Consider the following 25,332-nt stretch of genomic DNA (forward strand, 5'->3'; position numbering starts at 1 on the left):
GTTGGTTTTTACTTTTTTATTAGCTATTTTCTTCATTTACATTTCAAATGCTATCCCAAAACTCTCCTATACTTTCCCCCTGTCCTGCTCCCCTACCCACTCACTCCCACTTCTTGGCTCTGGCATTCCCCTCTATTGGGGCATATAAAGTTTGCTGGACCAAGGGGCCTCTCTTCCTAATGATGGCTGACTAGGCCATCTTCTGCTACATATGCAGCTAGAGATATGAGCTCTGAGGGTACTAATTAGACCATATTGTTGTTCCACCTATAGGATTGTAGACCCCTTTAGTTCCTTGGGTATTTTCTCTAGCTCCTCCATTGGGGGCCCTGTGTTCCATCCTATAGATGAAAGTTAAACTGGTAACCACATGTGCATAGTTGAATTTAAGTTTTGTATGAACATATGAATTATAATAATTTAAAAATATAAAAATGAGTCTAAAGAACAAATTTGACATATTCTTAAATGAAAGTAAGCCCTAGAATTTCACTTTCCTAATACCAGTTTATATCATTTTGCTGATTTTGCTGTTTATGGAACCAAGGATAATTCTGATCTATGTATGTAACTGGAAGAATAGCTGAGTAATTTCTAGAGACACTTTATATGAAAAATAGTACATTTCTTCTTCTTTTTAATTGAAAAATAAATTTATCATGCAGTATATATATTTTTCTTTTCTTTCTTTATTATATATTTTCTTTATTTACATTTCAAATGTTATCCCCTTTCCTAATTTCCCCTCTGAAAATCCCCTATCCCTTTCCCCCTTGCCCTCCTTCCCAGCCCTCCAACTCCCATTCCTGGCCCTGGCATTCCCCTATTCTGGGGCCTAGAGCCTTCATAGGACCAAGGGCCACTCCTCCCATTGATGACCGACTAGGCTATCCTCTGCTACATATATAGCTAGAGCCACAAGTTCCACCATGTGTTTTCTTTGACTGATGGTATAGTTGCAAGGAGGTCTGGTGGTACTGGTTAGTTCATATTGAATTTCCTCCTATGAGGCTTCAGTCCCCTTCAGCTCCCTGGGTATTTCTCTGAGTCCTTTATTGGAGACCTTGTGCTCCATCCAAAGGATGACTTTGAGCATCCACTTCTGTATTTGCCAAGCACTGGCAGAGTCTCACAGAAGACGGGTATATCAGGCTCCTGTCAGTAGGATCGAATTGGCATCTGCCTAGTGACTGGGTTTTGTGGTTGTTTATGGGGTGGATTCCAAAGTTGGGCTGTCTCTGGATGGTCTTTCCTAGCCAGAGCAATTCGACAACAAAAGGAGATCAAGGAGATAAAATAGTAAAAGAAGAAGTCAAAATATCACTTTTTGCAGATGATATGATAGTATATATAAGTGACTCTAAAAATTCCACCAGAGAACTCCTAAACCTCATAAACAGCTTTGGGGAAGTAGCTGGATATAAAAGTAACTCAAACAAATCAATGGCCTTTCTCTACACAAAAAATAATCAGGCTGAGAAAGAAATTAAGGAAACAAAACCCTTCTCAATAGTCACAAATATTATAAAATACGTTGACGTGACTCTAACTAGGAAGCGAAAGATCTGTATGATAAGAACCTCAAGTCTCTGAAGAAAGAAATTAAGAAGATGTCAGAAGATGGAAAGATCTCCCATGCTCATGGATTGGCAGGATCAACATTGTAAAAATGGCTATCTTGCCAAAAGCAATCTACAGATTCAATGCAATCCCCATCAAAATTCCAACTCAATTCTTCAAGGAATTAGAAAGAGCAATCTCCATATTCATCTGGAATAACAAAAAACTTAGGATAGCAAAAACTCTTCTCAAGGATAAAAGTACTTCTGGTGGAATCACCATGCCTGAACTAAAGCTTTACTACAGAGCAATTGTGATAAAAACTGCATGGTACTGATATAACGACAGAAAAGTAGACCAATGGAATAGAATTGAAGACCCAGAAAGGAACCCACACACCTATGGTCACTTGATCTTCCACAAGGGAGCTAAAACCATCCAGTGGATAAAAGACAGCTTTTTCAACAAATGGTGCTGTGCACAACTGGTGGTTATCATGTAGAAGGATGCGAATTGATCCATTCCTATCTCCTTGTACTAAGGTCAAATCTAAGTGGATCAAGGAGCTCCACATAAAACCAGAGACACTGAAACTTATAGAGGAGGTAGTGGGGAAAAACCTCGAAGATATTGGCACAGGGGAAAAATTCCTGAATAGTACAGCAATGGCTTGTGCTGTAAGATCTAGAATCAAAAAATGGGACTCCATGAAACTGGAAAGCTTTCGTAAGGCAAAATACAACCTCAATAAGACAAAAAGGCCACCAACAGATTGGGAAAGGATCTTTTCTTATCCTAAATCAGATAGAGGACTAATATCCATTATATATAAAGAACTCAAGAAGGTGGACTCCAGAAAATCAAATATCCCCATTAAAAATGGGGCTCAGAGCTGACCAAAGAATTGTCAACTGAGGAATACCGAATGGCTGAGAAACACCTGAAAAAATGTTCAGCATCCTTAATCATCAGAGAAATGCAAATCAAAACAACCCTGAGATTCCATCTCACACCAGTCAGAATGGCTAAGATCAAAAGTTCAGGTGACACCAGATCCTGGCGAGGATGTGGAGAAAGAGGAACACTCCTCCATTCTTGGTGGGATTGAAAGCTTGTACAAACACTCTGGAAATCAGTCCGGCGGTTTCCAGAAAATTGGTCATGGTATTACTGGAAGATCCTGTAATACCTCTCCTGGGCATATATCCAGAACATATTCCAACTAGTAAGAAAGAAACATGCTCCACTATGTTCACAGCAGCCTTAATTATAATAGCCAGAAGCTGGAAAGAATCCAGTTGCCCCACAACAGAGGAATGGATACAAAAAAATGGGGTACATTTACACAATGGTGTACTACTCAGCCATTAAAAGGAATGAATTTATAAAATTCCTAGGTAAATGGTTGGACCGGGAGGGCATCATCCTGAGTGAGGTAACACAATCACAAAAGAACTCAAATGATATGTACTCAATGATAAGTGGATATTAGCCCAGAAATTTAAAATATCCAATATATAAGTAACAATTTGCAAAATACATGAAACTCAAGAAGAATGAAGACCAAAGTGTGTGGACACTTTGCCCCTTCTTAGAATTGGGAACAAAACACCCATGAAAGGAGTTCCAGAGACAACGTTTGGAGCTGAGACAAAAGGATGGACCATCTAGAGACTGCCATATCCAGGGATCCATCCCATAAGCAGCCTCCAAACCCTGACACCATTGCATACACTAGCAAGATTGTGCTGATAGGACCCTGATATAGCTGTCTCTAGTGAGACTATGCCGGGGCCTAGCAAACACAGAAGTGGATGCTCACAGTCAGCTATTGGATGGATCACTGGGCCCCCAATAGAGGGGCTAGAGAAATTACCCAAGGAGCTAAAGGGATCTGCAGCCCTATAGGTGGAACAACAGTATGAAGTAACCAGTACCCCGGAGCTCTTGACTCTAGCAGCATATATATCAAAAGATGGCCTAGTTGGCCATCAGTGAGTGGAAAGAGAGGCACATTGGACTTGCAAACTTTATATACCCCAGTATAGTGGAATGCCAGTGCCAAAAAGTGGGAGTATGTTTGTAGGGGGGTAGGCGGGAGGGTATAGGGGACTTTGGAGATAGCATTTCAAATGTAAATGAGGAAAATACCTAATAAAAAAAGAAAATGTTATGGTGGGTATTCTCTGAAATATTTTACTAGTAAAAAATTGTTTATTGGGAAATCCTACTTCTTCTTAAAGCAATTGTTAAAATATAATTTTGGGAACCATTTAGGAAACATATGAGACATGAGACATGACATATTTTCCTCTGCAGTGTTTCCAGCACTCATGTGAAGACACAGCCCACCACCTCCTGGTCTGTCACTGAGAAAAGGATGACCAGACCTTCACACATCCACACTGACCACACATCTGCCTCAGTGAGAACTTGTGAGAGGAGTCTTCAAAGTGATCTTGGATTCGAAAGATTAGGAACACATGTTGAGGACGACAATTTAAGTCCATTTTTGAGGAGGAAAGCTTGGTGGGATAGCTTAACAAGGTTAGTTCTGGTTTTGCCTCTCTACAGTGTTTCAGGTTTCTGATAGTATTCTATTTTAAGTTTGATGAACCACTGAATTGGATAGGTGATTCAAAAATGCTCATTTTGCATACATGCTCCTTTGTTAACCTGTGACATTAAATAGAACAAAATTGGAATAATTTACATTTCTTTACAACTGGCATCTGAATTAGATTTTTAGAGTTTGTTGAGAAGACATATAAGTTACAATTTGCAAAACACATGAAACTCAAGAAGAACGAAGACCAAAGTGTGTGGACACTTTGCCCCTTCTTAGAATTGGGAACAAAACACCCATGGAAGGAGTTACAGAGACAATGTTTGGAGCTGAGACAAAAGGATGGACCATCTAGAGACTGCCATATCCAGGGATCCATCCCATAAGCAGCCTCCAAACCCTGACACCATTGCATACTCTAGCAAGATTTTGCTGATAGGACCCTGATATAGCTGTCTCTAGTGAGACTATGCCGGGGCCTAGCAAACACAGAAGTGGATGCTCACAGTCAGCTATTGGATGGATCACTGGGCCCCCAATAGAGGGGCTAGAGAAAATACCCAAGGAGCTAAAGGGATCTGCAACCCTATAGGTGGAACAACAGTATGAAGTAACCAGTACCCCGGAGCTCTTGACTCTAGCTGCATATATATCAAAAGATGGCCTATTTGGCCATCAGTGGAAAGAGAGGCACATTGGACTTGCAAACTTTATATACCCCAGTACAGTGGAATGCCAGTGCCAAAAAGTGGAAGTGTGGGGGTAGGGTATAGGGGATTTGGGGATAGCATTGCAAATGTAAATGAGGAAAATACCTAATAAAAAAAAGAAATTGTTATGGTGGGTATTCTCTGAAATATTTTTACTGGTAAAAGATTGTTTATTGGGAATTCCCAATTCTTAAAGCAATTGTTAAAATATAATGTTGGGAGCCATTTAGGAAACATTGTGACATGACATATTTTCCTCTGCAGTGTTTCCAGCACTCATGTGAAGACACAGCCCACCAACTCCTGGTCTGTCACTGAGAAAAGGATGACCAGACCTTCACACATCCACACTGACCACACATCTGCCTCAGTGAGAACTTGTGAGAGGAGTCTTCAAAGTGATCTTGGATTCGACAGATTAGGAACACATGTTGAGGACGACAATTTAAGTCCATTTTCCAGGAGGAAAGCTTGGTGGGATAGCTTAACAAGGTTAGTTCTGGTTTTGCCTCTCTACAGTGTTTCAGGTTTCTGATAGCATTCTATTTTAAGTTTGATGAACCACTGAATTGGATAGGTGACTCAAAAATTCTCATTTTGCATACATGCTCCTTTGTTAACCTGTGACATTAAATAGAACAAAATTGGAATTTTTTACATTTCTTTACAACTGGCATCTGAATTAGATTTTTAGAGTTTGTTGAGAAGACATATAAGTTACAATTTGCAAAACACATGAAACTCAAAAAGAACGAAGACCAAAGTGTGTGGACACTTTGCCCCTTCTTAGAATTGGGAACAAAACACCCATGGAAGGAGTTACAGAGACAATGTTCGGAGCTGAGACAAAAGGATGGACCATCTAGAGACTGCCATATCCAGGGATCCATCCCATAAGCAGCCTCCAAACCCTGACACCATTGCATACACTAGCAAGATTGTGCTGATAGGACCCTGATATAGCTGTCTCTAGTGAGACTATGCCAGGGCCTAGCAAACACAGAAGTGGATGCTCACAGTCAGCTATTGGATGGATCACTAGGCCCCCAATAGAGGGGCTAGAGAAAATACCCAAGGAGCTAAAGGGATCTACATCCCTATAGGTGGAACAACAGTATGAAATAACCAGTACCCGGGAGCTCTTGACTCTAGCTGCATATATATCAAAAGATGGCCTGTTTGGCCATCAGTGGAAAGAGAGGCACATTGGACTTGCAAACTTTATATACCCCAGTACAGTGGAATGCCAGTGCCAAAAAGTGGGAGTGTGGGGGTAGGGTATAGGGGACTTTGGGGATAGCATTGCAAATGTAAATGAGGAAAATACCTAAAAAAAAAAAAAAAGAAATTGTTATGGTGGGTATTCTCTGAAATATTTTTACTGGTAAAAGATTGTTTATTGGGAAATCCCACTTCTGAAGGCAATTGTTAAAATATAATTTTCGGTGCCATTTAGGAAACATTGTGACATGACATATTTTCCTCTGCAGTGTTTCCAGCACTCATGTGAAGACACAGCCCACCAACTCCTGGTCTGTCACTGAGAAAAGGATGACCAGACCTTCACACATCCACACTGACCACACATCTGCCTCAGTGAGAACTTGTGAGAGGAGTCTTCAAAGTGATCTTGGATTCGACAGATTAGGAACACATGTTGAGGACGACATTTTAAGTCCATTTTCGAGGAGGAAAGCTTGGTGGGATAGCTTAACAAGGTTAGTTCTGGTTTTGCCTCTCTACAGTGTTTCAGGTTTCTGATAGTATTCTATTTTAAGTTTGATGAACCACTGAATTGGATAGGTGACTCAAAAATTCTCATTTTGTAGATATGCCCCTTTGTTAACCTGTGACATTAAATAGAACAAAATTGGAATATTTTACATTTCTTTACAACTGGCATCTGAATTAGATTTTTAGAGTTTGTTGAGAAGACACAGTGGGGAGAGCATCTTGGTACCATCTAACAACAATGATTGCTTCATGGACCCCATGTCATGTGATGAGTGAATCTCTTCAGTGTTGCCCTCTGTATACAACAGGGGAGGTGTGACATGCACCTTTAGATAAATCAAAGTATATTTTAATCACATTCATTTTTAGCTTTAGGTGACACTATTTTGTCTGAGGTTCTAGTGGTTTTATAAACAATCTCTTGTTTTTATGTTTGTCATTTTCAGTTAATTATTGAAAATTAAACTCTTAACCACATGTACATAGTTGAATTTAAGATCTGTATGAACACATGAATTATAAAAATTTAAAAATATAAATATGTGTTTAAAGAACCAATTTGACATATTCTTATATAAATGTAAGCCTTAAAATTTCATTTTTCCTATGCCACTGTATTGCATTTTGCTGATTTTACTGTCTATGGAACTAAGGATAATTCTGAGCTATGTATGTTTGAGAGAATAGCTGAGTATTTTAGAGATACTTTAAAAGTAAAAAAGTACATTTCTTCTTGTTTTATTTGAAAAATAAATTGTTCATGCAGTATATTTTTATCATGGTTTTCTCTTCCCTATCTCCTTCCCAATCCTACTCTCCTCTAACCTTAGCAAATCCTCATTTTCTCTCTTTAGAAAACAAATGGTCCACCAAATAAACAAACATATCAAGATTAAAGAAAGCAAACTGATAAAGTAAAAATACATCACCCCAGGACCCTAACATCCATTAAATATTTACTAGAAACACAGACACCCATGCACACATCTGCATTCGTGCATGTATCCAAAAGCACACAAAACTCATTCATGTTGTTAAGGGTTTACCTAACTGTAGATGTTACAAAGCAAAGCGTTCACCTCATGCAATTATCTCTCAGTTCAGGGTTCTAAAGTGTAACCCAGACAATATTTCAAGTGGAGACATCCTTCTGGACAGCAGAAGAAACTTTTGATATCATCCACTAATAATGTTAATTTCTCTCCATCCCATTTTGTTTGAAAACTTTCTTAGTCTAGAATTTGCCTAAGACATCACTGCATTTAGCAGCACACAGGAAGTATGCTCTGCCACAGTTTTATTGCAAAGGCACAGTTAATGGGGATTCTATTCATGCTGATAATATAATTGCTGAGATGGTACAATTAGGCAAAGAAAAAAGTGCAATTACATGGATTGTAAATCTGTTGAAGTTTTATTTTTATTGTGTGGCTCTACTACTAAAAGCACTGGTTCACTTCAACCAGTGCTCTTGCCATAGAGTCCTTTCACGGATTCCTTATACACACAACAGCAGGTCATATTTTTGTAGAGAGGCCCTTTGCTTCATATTTTTTTCTTGGCTTTATGTATAAAATGTAAACCACACAGTGGAAAACCTAAAGGTGTCTAAGACAGCATTGCACTGAAATGACATCTTTAAAGGTTTTAATTACATTGTTGTATACTTTAAAAAAGTGAGCTAATGGAGTTTTCATTGTAACTTTTTCAATTTTTTTTGAAGGCAGGGTAATGGTCTAAGCTTTCCAATGGCATAACACTGCTCCACTTCAAACAGACCTTGAATGAACATGCAATTGTCAAATGTTGTAATATAGGCAATTCTCATCAGTCATTACTGCATAATTCAGGTAATGTATCCCTTTACAGGGGCATGATGAATTCTGGTATAAACAGAGATGGGATCCAAAATATTTTGAAGGAATATTTCTCTTAATATTTTCAAGGAAAGAGATCTGTGGCACTTGCAGTTTTATTGGATTAGTTATACTATGCTGGACGTCATAAGGAAGGTTAAACATGTCCTTCTGTCCATGTGTAAGGCACAGCTCCATAATGCAATCTCTGCTGCATGCCCTGCATAAGATACTGTGCTGTTTTTCATCAAAATCTTATAGTAATGTGCAGCACCTAGCTGTCTAAGTTGATAGTAAACGATGTGATGTTCAGAGTAGACATGATATACCAGGAACCTGGGCTTGCTAGGGCCCTTAGTGTGCCTCTTTGAATCTCTTCATTGTTAAGTTCTCTCCTATTGGATTTTGTCTAAATCTAAAGAGAAATTATTATAAAAGTTTACAGCTCTGCCTCGTGATATTCTCTTCACCTTCATCAAGCCTCACTGCTTTTGTTAGTATCATAGATGTTTGATCCTTGACTCTTAATTTCTGTGCTGTGATCATTGGCTGACACTCAAGTTCACTTGCAAATTTCAAATTTTGCTTTTCACATTTCTATGTAGCTAAGCTAATTCCTTAGTTGTTATTTTTTAAGTTTTAAGATCCATAATAAAATTCTCCTTAGCATATTTGTGAATTTTATAGCTAATATTGTGAGTTATATTTATATTTATCATGTAGAGTTGTTAGTAATAACTGGAGTTATTTTTTCCTTTGTTTCTGGAATATGTGGATTCCTACAAAATATATCCAAGCTTCTCTGCTGAGTTACTCTTCCTTCTCTGATATCAAAGCTTAAAAATGTTCTACAGCTTCATCTAAGGTAAAATTAGTTCACTTCATATTTTATTAAATAGTACTTCAAACTGGTATATCTTAAATTGTCATGACAATCAATGAGTCCCATTTTGTGCTTGATGGTATAACCAGACTCAGGGCCTCATGGGTCCCCCACAACTGCAGTGATTCACATCCTTGCAAAACATTCATGTACACATTGATACTTTTGTTTGCTTTTGACCAAGGACCTTGTTCAGTGTATTCGCAAACCCACTCACTGTCTTTCAGTATCAGCCTCCTAATCATGCTTTGGGATTCGGGATGTTGTTACACAACAAATAATTTTTAAATGAAAATAATTTATTTAATTCTGTGCTTTTTAAATGTCCATTCAGTTTCTCAACTATTATTCTAAATATTTCATTCAAAACTGCCAAGACCCCAATATCCACAAAATTATAAGTTGTTTCATAAGGGAATATTGTCTTTGAACAAAATACTGATTTAAATTCCTTATGAACTAACAGCTGGCCGGGTGCATTGTCAATGGAGCGCCTGTCAATTCTGAATTTTCAGTCTAATTACTATTCTAGTTCTTGGCCCTAAGGACACATTTGCATGGGACTGACTCTTACCTTAGTTCAATGTTTCATACTCTCTTGCTATTGCTTTATTTCATCTAATCTATAAACCACATAGTTATTTTATCCTGTAGCATATGTAGATAAGCTCTTGGTGGCACAATCCTGTCCCCAGCCATATAAGGCTGAGGCTAAGAGTTGAGCACTTCAAGCTAGATGCCATGCTGACCAGAGAGACCATACACCTCAAAATGAAAAATATGAGATAAAACGTTATGAATTTGTTGGACATATTTTAATTAATTTTCTTATGTCTCTCACAAAGTTTTTCGTATGTGTTTTCTCATCTGGAACTAATACTTGAGTGTCTCAGTCATCACATTACCTCAATTTTAATTGGAAAAAAAAGAGGATAATTTTTATTCTGATTGGACACTTGAGATTTCTCCTTTTGAGTTAGTATAGTGAGAGTGGGTCTAAAACCTTAAAACTTCATGGTTTTGTTGTGTCCACAGAAACTTCAAGGTGAATGCTTCACCACTAAGCCCAGTTTCTCTTGCTCATTTGTACACAGATTTTAGTCAGACCTCCTTGGGATTTATACATTGTGTTGTGAGTCATCTTTTCTCTCAATAATGATGTATACACAGGATCCAAAGCCGTGCTTGCGTTGTCATTTTAGCTAGGAATCTCATCATACTGTGTGGGGTAGTCATGAAAACCACCAGGAGACCTGGTCTTCTGTAATTCCCATAGCTACTCCGTGAGTTCTATCAGCTTTGTCAGCTTACATTCATTTGTCTTCATTTTAAGGAAGGAACTTTGCTGACTAATTGAGAATGTTGGTTGAAGGTGAGAAGATGTTGTCTCTAGGAATACTACCTAGAGCTTATCTCATGTAATTCAGCACACATGCAGGAGACAAGGAAATTGGGAAGACAAATAGGTTCATTAGGGCAGCCACTCCCTATCCCTATCTCACAACAGAGAGAACTTGAGAGGGGAGGAAAAGGAAGACCTCCTGTTCCCTGACAGAGGGATAGATCCTTGAGAGTAGATCCTTAAAGAGAAGTCTGAGACAAAGTGAAGTAATCTGGGCTAGGTTAGTATTTTGTATTTGTAGACCAGAAGGGCCCAAAGTTCTTCTGCCCCACCCCATATCTTCATTTTCTCTATTCCAAGTACCTTTTGTTACTGGTGTTCTTAGATACTTGTTTGTCTCCTGTGTACTCGTTATAGCTTTAAGTTTGATTTCTAGGAACAAATCACCAAAAAAAACCAGAAGTTTGAAAATAAATAAGAGACTGGTTTTATCACAGCTGCAGAAATATGGTCAATTGTATTTTCCCTGACAATTGCCCCTTTAATGATGGCGCATCTTGCCCAACCAAATGAACACTATGCTGCTGTGATTGTGGATGGTTATACATGAATTTACCAAAAGGAAAGGAAAAAGGCATACGTCAAGACACTAAGAAGATGTACTGGGCAAATTCTGCAAGATCCTACAACTCTATGAAAGGGGAAATCTTTATTTTTACTAAGTATTTTAGGTTATTACAAAATAGTATTTTCATATATGTCTACCATACTTTGTCCTTATACATCCCCCAACACCCACTGACTTTCCACATACACACAGAAGTAGTGCTCTGAACTAAGCAAAGCCTGCACCTCCTGAGACTAACAACATGACAGCATTAGTGCATCACCATCACCATCACCATCACCATCACTGTCATTAAGTACTTATTAACTTACAATCCCTTGGCACTACCCTCTATTCAAATAAAACAACTTGTGGGAAAATAGAAACTTACAATCTGATAGTGAAGGCATTCAAGGAAACTCATAATGACATTACTAGAGAGGTTGCTATTTATTTAGTTTAAATAATTTTAATTATTTACATTCCAGTAATTTCCCCCACTCCCTCTTTCCTCCTACACGTCCTCATTCCATTCCTCCTCCCTCATGCCTCTGAGAGGGTACTTTGCCCCTACCAGACCTCCCCTTTTCCTGGAGCCTCAAGTCCTTCAAGGGTTCAGCACATCCTTTCCCACTGAGGTTAGACCAGCTACATATGTGCCAAGGGTCTTGGACCACTTTTCTGTGCTCCTGGTTGGTGGCTCAGGCTCTGGTATCTTCTGGGGGTCTGGATTAGTTGAGAATGCTGATCTTCGTATGTGGCAGCTCTCCCTTCCAGCTTCTTCAATCCTTCCCTAATTAAAACTTAGGGATGCCCAACTTTAGTCCAGTTGTTGGGTATAAGTATCTGTTTCTGTGTCAGTCAGCTGCTAGTAGGGCCTCTCAGAAGACAGCCATGCCTGGCTCTTGTCTGTAAGCACATCATAGCATAGTAGTGTCAGGCCGTTATGGCCTCCCATTAGATGGATCCCGAGTTGAGTTTGTCATTTGATTGCCTTTCCTTCAGTCTTTTCTCCTTTTTTGTCCCTGAAGTTCTTTTAGACAGCAAAATTTCTGGGTCAGAAATTTGAATGTGTGTTAGTAACACTTTCCCTCTACTTGAGTCTCTAACTCCTAGAGGTAGCTCTTCAAGTTCTCTTTCCCCCAAAGCTAAGGTGACCCCCAATAAATCCTGAGAGTGTATAACCTCCCCGATCTCTGGAACTTTCTACAGGGTCCTCATATTTCCCATTCCCCAAGGCTGTTTGTTTCCATTCATTCCCTTGGACATCTGGGCTTCTCTCCTTTTCTTCCCCCATATCTGATCCTATTTATCCCCCACCTAGATCCCTCCTTCCCTCCCTCTGCATGCTGTGGTTATTTCCTTCCCTCTTCCAAGTGGGAATGAAGCCTCCTTATTTGGATATTTTTGCTTGTTACAACCTAAGATCTGTAGGTTGTATCCTAGGTCTTCTGTACTTTTGGCTAATATCCACTTCTCATTGAGTACATACCATACATGTCCTTTAGGGTCTGAGTTACCTCATCCAGGATGACATTTTCTAGTTACATCCATTTGCCTGCAAAATTCATGATGTCCTCATTGTTAATAACTGAATAGTATTCTAATGTGTAAATGAACCACATTTTCTGAATCCATTCTTTCGTTAAGGGACATTTGTGTTGTCTCCAGCCTCTGGCTGTTATAAATAAGGCTACTATGAACATGATAGAATATGTGTCCTTGTGGTATGTTGGGGAGTCCTTTGGGTATATGCCCAAGAGTGGTATAGCTGGGTCATCAGGTAGAACTATTTCCAATTTTCTGAGGAACAGCCAGATTGATTTCCAGAGTGGTTGTACCAGTTTGCCATCCCAGCAGCAATGGAGGAGTGCTCCTTTCTCCACATCCTTGCCCACAGTGCTGTCACTTGAGTTGTTGATCTTAGTCACTCTGATTGGAATGATGAAGAATCTCAGGGTCATTTTGATTTAAACTTTACTAAGTACAATAGTGATAGTAACTGCATGGTATTGGTATAGAAACAGACAAGTCAATCAATTGAATCAAATTGAAGACCCAGAAGTAAATCCATAGACTTATGATAATGAAACAAGAAAAATATACAGTGGAAAAAAGAAAGCATCTACAATAAATGGTGCTGGTCTTACTGGTAGTCTGTATGTAGGAGAACAAAAATAGATCTATATTTATTACCTTGCGCAAAGCTCAAGTACAAGTGGATTAAGTACCCCAACATAAGACCAGATACACTGAGTCTAATAGAAGAGATCGTGGGGAAGAGCCTGGAACTCATTGACACAGGGATAAATTTCCAAACAGAACACCAATGGCTCAGGATCTAAGATCAAAAATTGATAAATGGGACCTCATGAAACTGAAAAGCTTCTGTAAGGCAAAGACTGCCTCAGTATGACAAATTGGCTTCCTACAGACTGGGAAAAGTTCTTCACTAACTCTATATCCTACAGGAGGCTAATATTTATAATATGTAAAGAACTCAAAAAGTTATTTTTCAAAAACCCAAATAACCCAATTTTAAAAATGTGGTACAGTGCTAAACAGAGAATTTACAACAGAGGAATATTGAAAGGCAAAGCAGCACTTAAAAATATTCAAAATCCTTTGTCATCAGGTATTGTGATTTTGATGTTAAGTGAAACTTGAAGAATGATATTTCTTGAATCATTATAATGTGCTGTGGATACTTACCAGGGGAGATAAATTGATTAGACAGATTAAAGAAATCTAAAAGGATGCACAGCACTCTTACTGTTGCTTAATCTTACAATTTCCATAAACATGTGTGCATCAAATAAATCCTCACCATATTATAACCACTGGATTGTAAAGAGGACTTCAGGTTTTTTATGGTTCTATGTTATCTGAAAGAGGGGACAAAAAATAGTACACAAGTGATGTGTGCCCTAGTGATTTCTAGTTTGGGGACTTCCATAATGATTCCCATGACTTGCTCTCTGTTCAGAGACGCTACCCTGTCCTTTTTGCCATTATCTTAAGTTCACAATTAATGTTCATGTTCAAGACGGCCAAAGTTTTAAAACTCTCCTGCAAGTTAAGTGTCTAGACGTCTGTGCTCTTCCTCTCCTGTAATAAGCTTTCCTTCCCATGGCATATGTGAGATTAGGAAAATAATTATTTTTATTCTGTCATGTGTGTTGCAAAAATATCCACTCTTTCTCTACATCATGCTTCTCAAGAAAAATGTCTGAGGAGCACTTCTGTCAGAACTGTTGAAAACTTTTGTTAAAGAGTTGCCATTCTTCACAGGCAAATACAGACTGTGTGGCACACTCCTTAAATTTGAATAAAGTGTTAATTCACTATGCTTTTATAAAGGTTTAAAAATAACTCCTATTAGTTTTCCAAATAATTTTATGAGATAAATATATATTATTTGAGTCTAGTTACATAAAACTGCCCAGCCCCATTCATGCTCTTATTGAGAGGGTCAGATTATTCTTACATTTGACTTTCTTTATAATCCAGAATAAAGGACCCTATGTTGTATGGAACCATAACACCAGATTATTTGGTTTCTGGTTCATTTCTCAGATTTGTTCAAGGTTTCAAGGATGGCTAATTTATACTTGAAAACATCGCTGAGTTTATGACAGGCAGGGTAGATTGTTAACTTCCAATGATGAAGCAAAATATTTCAGTTATAAGAGGATAATTAAGATCAGCATCAAGGAAACAAAATATGAAATATCATTCTTACCAGTCCTTTATTCCATGTAAGCTATAACATAGAAAGTTCTTTGAGCAAACGAAAGCTCAATTCTCTTGGAAACATACTTTGAAAGTATGAAGATTTATGAACATCCGTTTTATGTTGGTTATTACTTTGCATTTATCTACAAACATCTTGATATGATTCCACTTTGTTATGTGTTAAAGGAAGGTATATCAATCATCAAAGATATGAAATATTTCCAAAGAAATATACAAAGTTAATACATGTAGTAGGCTTACAGTGTTTCCTGGAGATTGCAGTAGTTATGGCTAAAGGGAGGCCAGAAAGTTCATAGAAAAATTGTTTTCAATACTGATCAGCAACTGGCGATATTCAAAACCCCCAACTAGGAAGTGAATGTACACATCAACATTATCAGCCATATAGACAACTTCTTTGGAGTACATTGGTTTCTTATAGACAAATACAATACTCTTTAATGAAAGTTGGAATAGACTGTGTTCCTGCAGTATGAAAAGTAATCTCTTGAGACCATCCTTGCAAAAAACACACAAAAAGAAATACCACATATTCTGGTGACTCTGTGCTTCTGTGAAGACTCCCTATTTCTGTTCAAGTCACCACATTTCAAATAGCTCAGCAGTTTGAGAAGCATTTGATTTATGGCTCCAGTGTACTTGGTTTCAGCAATGAGAAAAAAGGCAAGGTTATGTGATGAAAGTGTTTGTTGTTCTGAAAACTGAAACCAGAGACGTCTAGTGTGGTTTATTCAAGTGGAATACTTAAGAACTAAGCTGTTTCCAGGAGTCCTTATTTAATAATTATCTGTATTCTGTGAGGCATTTTGTCACCTCCTTTTATGTCTGAAAGACTTGAAACTATGAAAATATAGGTAGAAGGCAATCAGGCAACACACAGCCGGCACACTTGTACATCCATATTATATACTGTACTAGTTGTTAGAGTTATGAATGAGGGCCAGCAGAGATGTCCTTCTACACATGGGAGAATGAAGAAAGTCTGATAAAATTTATGGCAGAAGTTTTTTCTAATTGTAAAAGAAAAAGAAATCATCACATCTGTAGGAAAATAGACAGAGCTGGATTCTTTTTTTCAATTTTTTTCTTTTTCTTTTTGGATATTTTATTTATGTACATTTCAAATGTTATCCCCTTTCCCGGTTTCCACTCTGGAAACCCCCTATCCCATCCCTCCCCCTGCTTTTATAAGGATGCTCACCCACCCTCCCACCCACTCCTGCTTCCCCACACTGACAATCTCCTACACGTGGGCATGGAGCCTTCCCAGGACCAAGGGCCTCTCCTCCCATTTATGCTCAACACTGATCCAAACCAGGGGGGTCCCAGACACAGAGACAGAACAGGGGTGGGAGGGGAGGACACATCCAATCTCTGCAGCTGAAATTACAGGGCCAGCTCATGGCTACTCTTTAATTCTGCACCATCTCTCCTGTCCCATCTATTGTTTTATTCATCTTATCTATTCTAACCTAAGATAAAATCTTAAATTAGGGGAGTTGCAGTTTGCACTTCCCTAATTGCTAAGGATTTTAAACACTCCTACTCCGTGACTGTCTACTCTATAGATTGTGTCCTTCCCTGTAAAACATGTTTTAGTTTCACAAGGTCTCACTTGTCAGTTGTTGGCCGTAATAACTGGGCAAGTAGAAACCCATTACAAAATCATCTCCATGAAGAGATGATTTATTTTAGCTTAGAGTTGTGTTGTAACTGATCACCAAGGGAAGTCAAGACAGGATCCCAAAGCAGGGAACAGGAGGCAGGAACTGAAGCAGAGGCTATGGAGGAATGCTGCTTACAGGCTTTCTGTCTCTGGCTTGCTCAACCTGGTATCATTATACCATCCAGGACCACCTGCCCAGGGGTGGCACCACTCAATAGTAGGCTGTGCCCACCCACATCAATAACCAATCAAGAAAACAAACACCCACACACACTTGCCCATGAACCCCAGTAGAAGCAATTCCTTGGTAGGAGCTCTCTCTAGAGGACCCTAGCCTGCTTCAAGATGATGAAAATACTAAGCAGAACACAGAGTCTCTTCCCATTGTTGTTATTCTGTGTAGAGTTTATTGTTAATAAAGTTGTTACAATGTATCTGCACAGATTCTTCTTATATTCTTAATATACAGGCTACTAGTTTTTATGTTTCAAACTCTCTATGTACATTTTAAACAATTGTAAAGATGCAGTCTTTTCTAGACATCTGAAATTCAACTTCTTTCCCATAGTGTTTATGTATAAAATAGTAACTCTATAAGGATTCACCTCCCATGTCTTTAGACTGTGGATAGCTCTTCTTCTTTAAGTAGACCTCAGCTATTGAGTCCCTGTTTCCTCTGTTATTGTGCTGAGGTTAGCAGTCTGAAAATATTAACAAAAAGGAATAGCAGGGATCTCAGCCAGTGTAACTCCACTGTAGTTCAGTCAAGGCAAAAGTGGCTGTGAGCCTAGGGATGCCCAGGAAATGAGAGCAGTGTCAAGATTTGGTAATTCTGCTAAAACCATACATATTTCTTTTGTGACAAACAGAGCCCAGGACAACGAAGTGCACAGACAGACACTGTTACTGCAAATTGAAGCCCAGAGTTACCATGACTCCCGAGAGCATGAAGTTGGCTGCCATGAACACCTGGAAGACTAGAGACATAAATATGTGATTAGAACATATCTACTTTAGCCAGGCCTCAAGAACATTGTCAGAGTGTTAGGGATGATCTGTGATGAAGGAAATATTTTACGGAACCCTTTCAATGTTGGCACCGCCCTTGCGCAGAGAGGAATTCTGGACCTTGTCAGAATACTGGCTGTGGGTCTACTGTGTAATCCTTGTATTCCCTTAGTCCTTCAGTCTTAGTTTTATAAAGTGAAAAACAAACCCACATATATCATGGAATACTTGTAAACATGAAAGTAAAAACTCAAATGACTTTGTAAAGCTTTTATGGATAGCCAGTGGTATTATATACTAATTAAAATTATTTTTACAGAATATGTTGACTGAATGCTTACTTCAGAAGGACTTCCTATGAAAGATGTATTCCTTTAGCACCTAGCAGGTTGATTTAATCAGTCTAGAACATAGTATTGATAGTGCTAGAATATTTCTATGCTACAGAACAAGAAACTGAGTTAATCAAAAATTTTACAAACATTTATGGATTCAAAATGTTTTTATAACTTAACACATTTAGATCTAACACATGAGTTTAAGGAAGAACTACAGGGATTTTCACAGTGGAAAGGGTTTGAATCATTTCACTAATTATAACACATGTGCTTTTCTTTGTGAAAATGACTGTTTCCTTCATATGTTAGATGTCAGCAGCAACTTATACATCCATTTAGTATATTCTGAGTATGTCTTTTATTTCATAGAGTGCATTATTGAAGAGAAAGGAGAACATTCTAGCTTTCTTTTGTTTTGGGGGCAGGGTGTCACTAGGTTGCTTTGCATGGCCTAGAACTTGCTGTGTAGATCAGAATGGCTTTGAATCCAGATGAATCTATCTGTCTGCTGCAAGAGTGATAAAATATACAGGACACACTAATAGGACTTGTCCCGAGCTACTGTCTCGCCAGCAAGAACACACTAGGACAACTGAACTCTTCTGCACTAAAGCTTTATTGCTTCATCAGGAGGAAGACCCCGAACCCCAGAAAATGGTGCTGCTTATATACACCTTAGCGTGGCATGTCAGCACCTGTTTTGTTACTCACCAATCGCCTCATTGCTACACCCCGGGATGGGCAGTGACTTGGCACGAATTCACTCTTGCACCTGCGCACATTACTTGTTTACCAGTTAGGCACAGTGGAAGCCGGCGCCATCTTGTAATGGCAATTGATCATGGCTCTCCACATCTCCCTCTTTTTGTTTTATTATAGCAAAAGTTGGTTTTACTAAAGCAAGGCTAGTCTAGGCCTGAGTTGTTGATCTGCATATTGGCTGTGTCTCCTTGTTTTAGGTCATTATTCTAATGCTATGGCCTTACCTGTCATAGGAAAACCTTATTGCCACCAGGCCCCATGTCTTAGGTTGGTCCACACACGAGGAAGTTTGCCCGTCTCTAGATACCACAGTACTTATGCTATGGTTAGAATTGGCCTAGGGCGAACTCTATATCAGAGGCTAGCTGAAGCAAAATGTGATGAGGAAGGAGGATCCAAAACCACCCTATCGCGTGCAATGAGGAGACCTCAGTGGTGTGCAAGGGCTGATCATGATATTCCTAAACTTATCACAACAATAATTATTTCAACATAGATAACCAGATTTCAGGGGAGGCCCCTTGTTCAATGGCTGCAAGTGCTTGAGCAATGACGACCTTGTCACGTTTTTGTTGGGCTGTGAGCTTGCAGACCAACCAGAGCATGAACACAAGCCCACAGCTGATGGCAGCACCAAATTAAACTATCCCCACCCATTCCTTAAAATAAGAAAATGCAGATGAAATCCAGGAAGAGAGGCCCTCTGTCAATGACAGGCCACTCGCGTCGAGTTGATCCTTAGAACTGCCGCCCTCAGGGCCTCAAGAGTCTCATAGAATCCTGCAGACCAATTCCCTGCAAGATACAAAGAAAGCTGTCTAGACAGATTAGCTGCAAGAGTAAAATTTTCATATTGAACACTGGTAATACACAGAGCGCCCAATTTTCTTTCACAACCCAACTGGGCCAACTGGTATAGGACACCTATCTGTTCCTCAACCAGATCAAGGCGCTGATTCAAAATCATCAGCCCTCCCTTCAACTGGGCACTAGCAGAAGTTTGGACATTGATGGCATCAGTCACTTCGACTGAAAGCTGATTTAATTTTGTGCCTGTTTGGCCAGTACCAGCCATAGCGAACCCTGCAGCTGTAGCAGCAACCGCTCTGGCTGAAATTGCTATGATCAGGGCAGCAGTAATGCCAAAATCTCTTTTTTGTCGAAACAGGGATAAGGTGGAGGGTGTTTCCACAGGAACAGGGATCCAACGTGGGATCCGGGCCACCATGGTGTGGGTGTCCTTTGTTGCATCCCAACATTGAGAAATCCAACAGGAATCATTTACACAGTTTTCAAATGAATCATTAGATAAAATAAACAAAAAGGAAGGATAGACACATACTGGAGTTGATATATAGCTGGTTTGATTAATCTGTGTCTTATTTAAACTAGAGATCTGAATTACATATCTCGTTGGTTGTCCATCTACCCCAATCCTGGTATAATTGGAGACACCAGTGTAAATGGCCTTTCCTATGGCACCTCCTTTTAAGAAAACAAGGGCATTAAGATCTGTACAGCTTCCATTAATCCTACAAAGTAGACCTTTGTGGTAAGGGCTCATTCTGCGGTTCTGCAAGAAGAGGCCCGTTCTCATTACAAACTCTTCTTCAGTCCCAAACAAAATATTGGGGGAGAAGGTAAAATATTTGTGCTCATCAATCCATCTGGCTACAGACGACTGGTAGTCTGACCATGCCGGCAACTCCCCTTCATCCTCTCCACCACAATGGGGAGCAATTCTGGGTTGACGAGGACGCTCCATCTCTTTACAATTGGGAGATGGGAATGTACTGTTTAGCCAGACTGTCGATTGCCACCAAAACCATATAACATGAATAATTATTATTATTCATAATGACTATTATTTCCTTTTTCTCGGGTGTGAGGAGCCGCCCTCACATTCGCCATTACAAGATGGCACTGACATCCATTGCTCGTAAGTGTTCGCAGACATCAGGGTATCTTTCCATTACCTGAGCCCTGCCTCTCTCATGGCTTTAACTGACTGATAGTGAGCAGCCAATCCGGGTGGTGCACGTCTCCAACCGTTTTTCACAGCCTATAAAAGGGAAGGGTTTTCTGCTCTCTGGGTCTCCTCTCCTGAAGCTGATCATCTATCTCTCGAGATGTATTAAAGCTTTACTGCAGAAGCATCCAAGTGGCCTACATGCATTTTCACTGATGAGATGGTAGCGTGGGTCATCTGGTGCCAGAAACCTTGGATTAACATCATAGGCATGCAGGGAAAGTATAAGTTCGGAGAGATATATCTGATTGTGAACCTCTTCCCTTTTGATTTTGGTCTTAATTTAGATGCACCCTAAGAAGGGGCAGTAGAAGCTCTAGTCTTGGTTGCTGTCCATCGAGGCTGGTTCTGAAATTTGATGTCCATCGAGGCTGGTGCTGAAATTTCATTTCTGTCCATCTAGGCTGGTGCTGCTGTCCATCGAAGCTGGTGCTGAAATTTTTATTCTGTCCATTGAGGCTGGTGCTGAAATTTGTATTCTGTCCATCGAGGCTGGTGTTGAAATTTGAGGTGTGGTCAGTCCGACATAGATAAGTGGCAGCACCGAGGGATCTTGTAAGCCTCCTGTAGATAAGGGAGTGGAGCACCGTGTTTACTTTCGGCTTTGCTTAAGGAGTACCATAAGTTGGGTGTAGATCAGCTGAAGGCACTCACTCTATCATGGGCTCTTCACAGTGATCACCACGTTACAGGCAGTGCTAAAGCAACGTGATTTCCTGGTCGCCTCCCGTAAGCTGCAGAATTTTGTTAAGGATGTGAATCGCGTTGCCCCCTGGTATGCCTGTTCAGGGTCTCAAACTGTATCCTCATGGAATAAGCTAGGAAGGGACCTTGACCATAAGCATGAAGAGGGAGACTTACGCCTGGGCACCAAGGCAATTTGGAAGCTGATAAAAAACTGTCTAGAGGATGAAACCTGCCGACGCGCCATTGTGGAGGGACAGGGAACACTAGAAGAGGTTCAGGACAGTATATCAGAAACTGAACAGAGCAAGAGAATAAGAGCTCGAAAAAAGAAAGACAAGTCTAAGAAAAAGGGACCTACCCGGGATTCAGAAGGAAGGGGAGAGAAATATACAAAGTTAATACATTTAGTAGGAATACAGTGTTTCCTGGAGATTGCAGTAGTTATGGCTAAAGGGAGGCCAGAAAGTTCATAGAAAATTTAAGTTTTCAATACCAATCAACAACTGGTGGTATTCAAAACTGCCAACTAGGAAATGAATATACACATCAACATTATCAGTCATATAGACAACTTCTTTGAAGTACATTGGTTTCTTATAGACAAATAGAGTACTCTTTAATGAAAGTTGGAGTAGACTGTTCCTGCAGTGTGAAAAGTAATCTCTTGAGACCATCCTTGCAAAAAACACACAAAAAGAAATACCACATATTCTGGTGACTCTGTGCTTCTGTGAAGACTCCCTATTTCTGTACAAGTCGCCACATTTCAAATAGCTCAACAGTTCGAGAAGCATTTGATTTATGGCTCCAGTTTACTTGGTTTCAGCAATGAGAAAGAAGGCAAGGTTCTGTGACGAAATTGTTTGTTGTTCTGAAAACTGAAACCAGAGACGTCTAGTGTGGTTTATTCAAGTGGAATACTTAAGAACTAAGCAGTTTCCAGGAGTCCTTATTTAATAATTATCTGTATTCTGTGAGGCATTTGTCACCTCTTTTTATGTCTGAAAGACTTGAAACTATGAAAATATAGGTAGAAGGCAATCAGGCAACACACAGCTGGCACACTTGTACATCCATATTATATCCTGTACTAGTTGTTAGAGTTATGAATGAGGGCCAGCAGAGATGTCCTTCTACACATGGGAGAATGAAGAAAGTCTGAAAAATTTATGGCAGAAGTTTTTTTTTTTAAATATTTTTTTATTACGTATTTTCTTCCATTACATTTCCAATGCTATCCCAAAAGTCCCCCATACCCTCCCCCTACTTCCCTACCCACCCATTCCCATTTTTCGGACCTGGCATTCCCCTGTACTGGGGCATATATAGTTTGCATGTCCAATGGGCCTCTCTTTCCAGTGGTGGCCAACTAGGCCATCCTTTGATACATATGCAGCTAGAGTCAAGAGCTCTGGGGTACTGGTTAGTTCATAATGTTGTGGCACCTACAGGGTTGCAGAACTCTTTAGCTCCTTGGATACTTTCTCTAGTTCCTCCATTGGGGGCCCTGTGATCCATCCAATATCTGACTGTGAGCATCCACTTATGTGTTTGCTAGGCCCCGGCCAAGTCTCACAAGAGACAGCTATATCAGGGTCCTTTCAGCAAAAGCTTGCTAGTGTATGCAATCTTGTTATCCTTTGGAGGCTAATTATGGGATGGATCCCTGGATATGGCAGTCTCTAGATGGTCCATCCTTTTGTCTCAGCTCCATGCTTTGTCTCTGTAACTCCTTCAATGGGTGATTGTTTCCAAATCTAAGAAGGGGCAAAGTATTCACACCTTGGTCTTCATTCTTCTTCACTCATGCGTTTTGCAAATTATATCTTTTATCTCAGTATACTAAGTTTCTGGGCTAAAACCTCTTATAGTTGAGTACATATCATTTGAGTTCTTTTGTGATTGTGTTACCTCACTCAGAATGATGCCATCCAGGTCCAACCATTTGCCTAGGAATTTCATAAATTCTTTCTTTTTAAGAGTTGAGTAGTACTCCATTGTGTATATTTACCACATTTTTTGTATCCATTCCTCTGTTGAGGGGCATCTGGGTTCTTTCCAGCTTCTGGCTATTATAAATAAGGCTGCTATGAACATAATGGAGCATGTGTCCTTCTTACCAGTTGGGACATCTTCTGGATATATGCCCAGGAGAGGTATTGTGGGATCCTCCGGTAGTACTATCTCCAATTTTCTGAGGAACCTCCAGACTGATTTCCAGAGTGGTTGTAGAAGCTTGCAATCCCACCAACAATGGAGGAGAGTTCCTCTTTCTCCACATCATTGCCAGCATCTGCTGTCACCTGAATTTTTGATCTTAACCTTTCTAACTGGTGTGAGATGGAATCTCAGGGTTGTTTTGATTTGCATTTCTCTGATGATTAAGGATGTTGAACATTTTTTCAGGTGCTTCTCAGGCATTCGGTATTTCTCAAGTGAGAATTCTTTGTTTAGCTCTGAGTCCCATTTTTTAATGGGGTTATTTGATTTTCTTCAGTCGACCCTCTTGAGTTCTTTAAATGTATTGGATATTAGTCCCCTATCTGATTTAAGATAGGTAAAGTTCCTTTCCCAATCTGTTGGTGGCCTTTTTGTCTTATTGCCAGTGTCTTTTGCCTTGCAGATACTTTGCAGTTTCATGACGTCCCATTTGTCAATCCTCGATCTTACAGCACAAGCCATTGTTGTTCTAATCAGGAATTTTTCCCCTGTGCCCATGTCTTTTAGGCTTTTCCCCACTTTCTCCTCTATAAATTTCAGTGTCTCTGGTTTTATGTGAAGTTCCTTTATTCACTTAGATTCGACCTTAGTACAAGGAGATAGGAATGGATCTATTCGCATTCTTCTACATGATAACAACCAGTTGTGCCAGCACCATTTGTTGAAAATGATGTCTTTCTTCACCTGGATGGTTTTAGCTCCCTTGTCTAAGATCAAGTGACCATAGGTGTGTGAGTTCATTTCTGGGTCTTCAATTGTATACCATTGGTCTACTTGTCTGTTACTATACCAGTACTGTCTTAGTCAGGGTTTCTATTCTTACACAAATATCATGACCAAGAAGCAAGATGTGGAGAAAAGGGTTTATTCAGCTTACACTTCCATACTGCTATTCATCACCAAAGGAAGTCAGGACTGGAACTCAAGCAGGTCAGAAAGCAGGAGCTGATGCAGAGACCATGGAGGGATGTTCTTTACTGGCTTGCCTCCCCAGGATTGCTCAGCCTGCTCTCATATAGAACCCAAGACTACCAGCCCAGAGATGGTCCCACCCACAAGGGGCCTTTCCCCCTTGATCACTAATTGAGAAAATGCCTTACAGTTGGATCTCATGGAGACATCTCCTCAACTGAAGCCCCTTTCTCTGTGATAACTCCAGCTGTGTCAAGTTGACACAAAACTAGCCAGTACAATTGACCCCTTGTCAACTTGATACACAAACACATCACTAGTAAGCCTCAACCCTTACATTCTTACTCATCCCCAAGATCTAAATAACTTTAAAAGTCCCACAGTCTTTACATATTCTTAAAATTTAATCTCTTTAAAATATCCATCTCTTTTAAAATTCAAAGTCTTTTTACAATTAAAAGTCTCTTAAATGTGGGCTCCACTAAAACAGTTTCTTCCTTCAAGAGGGAAAATATCAGGGCACAGTCACAATCAAAAGCAAAAATCAATCTCCAACCGTCCAATGTCTGGGATCCAACTCACGATCTTCTGGGCTCCTCCAAGGGCTTGGGTCACTTCTCGAGCCATGTCCTTTGTAGCACATGCACAGTCCTCTAGGCTCCAGATGCCTGTACTCCACTGCTGCTGCTGCTCTTG

The 25,332-nt window shown here is 39.7% G+C and overlaps 1 protein-coding gene across 1 annotated transcript in view; it reads left to right on the plus strand.

The window, feature by feature from the left end:
* Positions 1-5,371, plus strand: part of LOC147005967 (uncharacterized) — a 59,193-nt gene extending 53,822 nt beyond the window's left edge. Inside the window, exons 14-15 of the mRNA XM_085831203.1 lie at positions 3,880-4,107; positions 5,101-5,371. Coding sequence (XP_085687329.1) covers positions 3,880-4,107; positions 5,101-5,371 — 499 coding nt within the window. The remainder of the gene's footprint in view (positions 1-3,879; positions 4,108-5,100) is intronic.
* The last annotated feature ends 19,961 nt before the right edge of the window (positions 5,372-25,332 follow it).

The sequence above is a fragment of the Mus caroli genome, unplaced genomic scaffold, assembly GCF_978045245.1.
Source record: "Mus caroli unplaced genomic scaffold, Mus_caroli_1 scaffold_2, whole genome shotgun sequence".
NCBI classification, from domain to species: domain Eukaryota; kingdom Metazoa; phylum Chordata; class Mammalia; order Rodentia; family Muridae; genus Mus; species Mus caroli.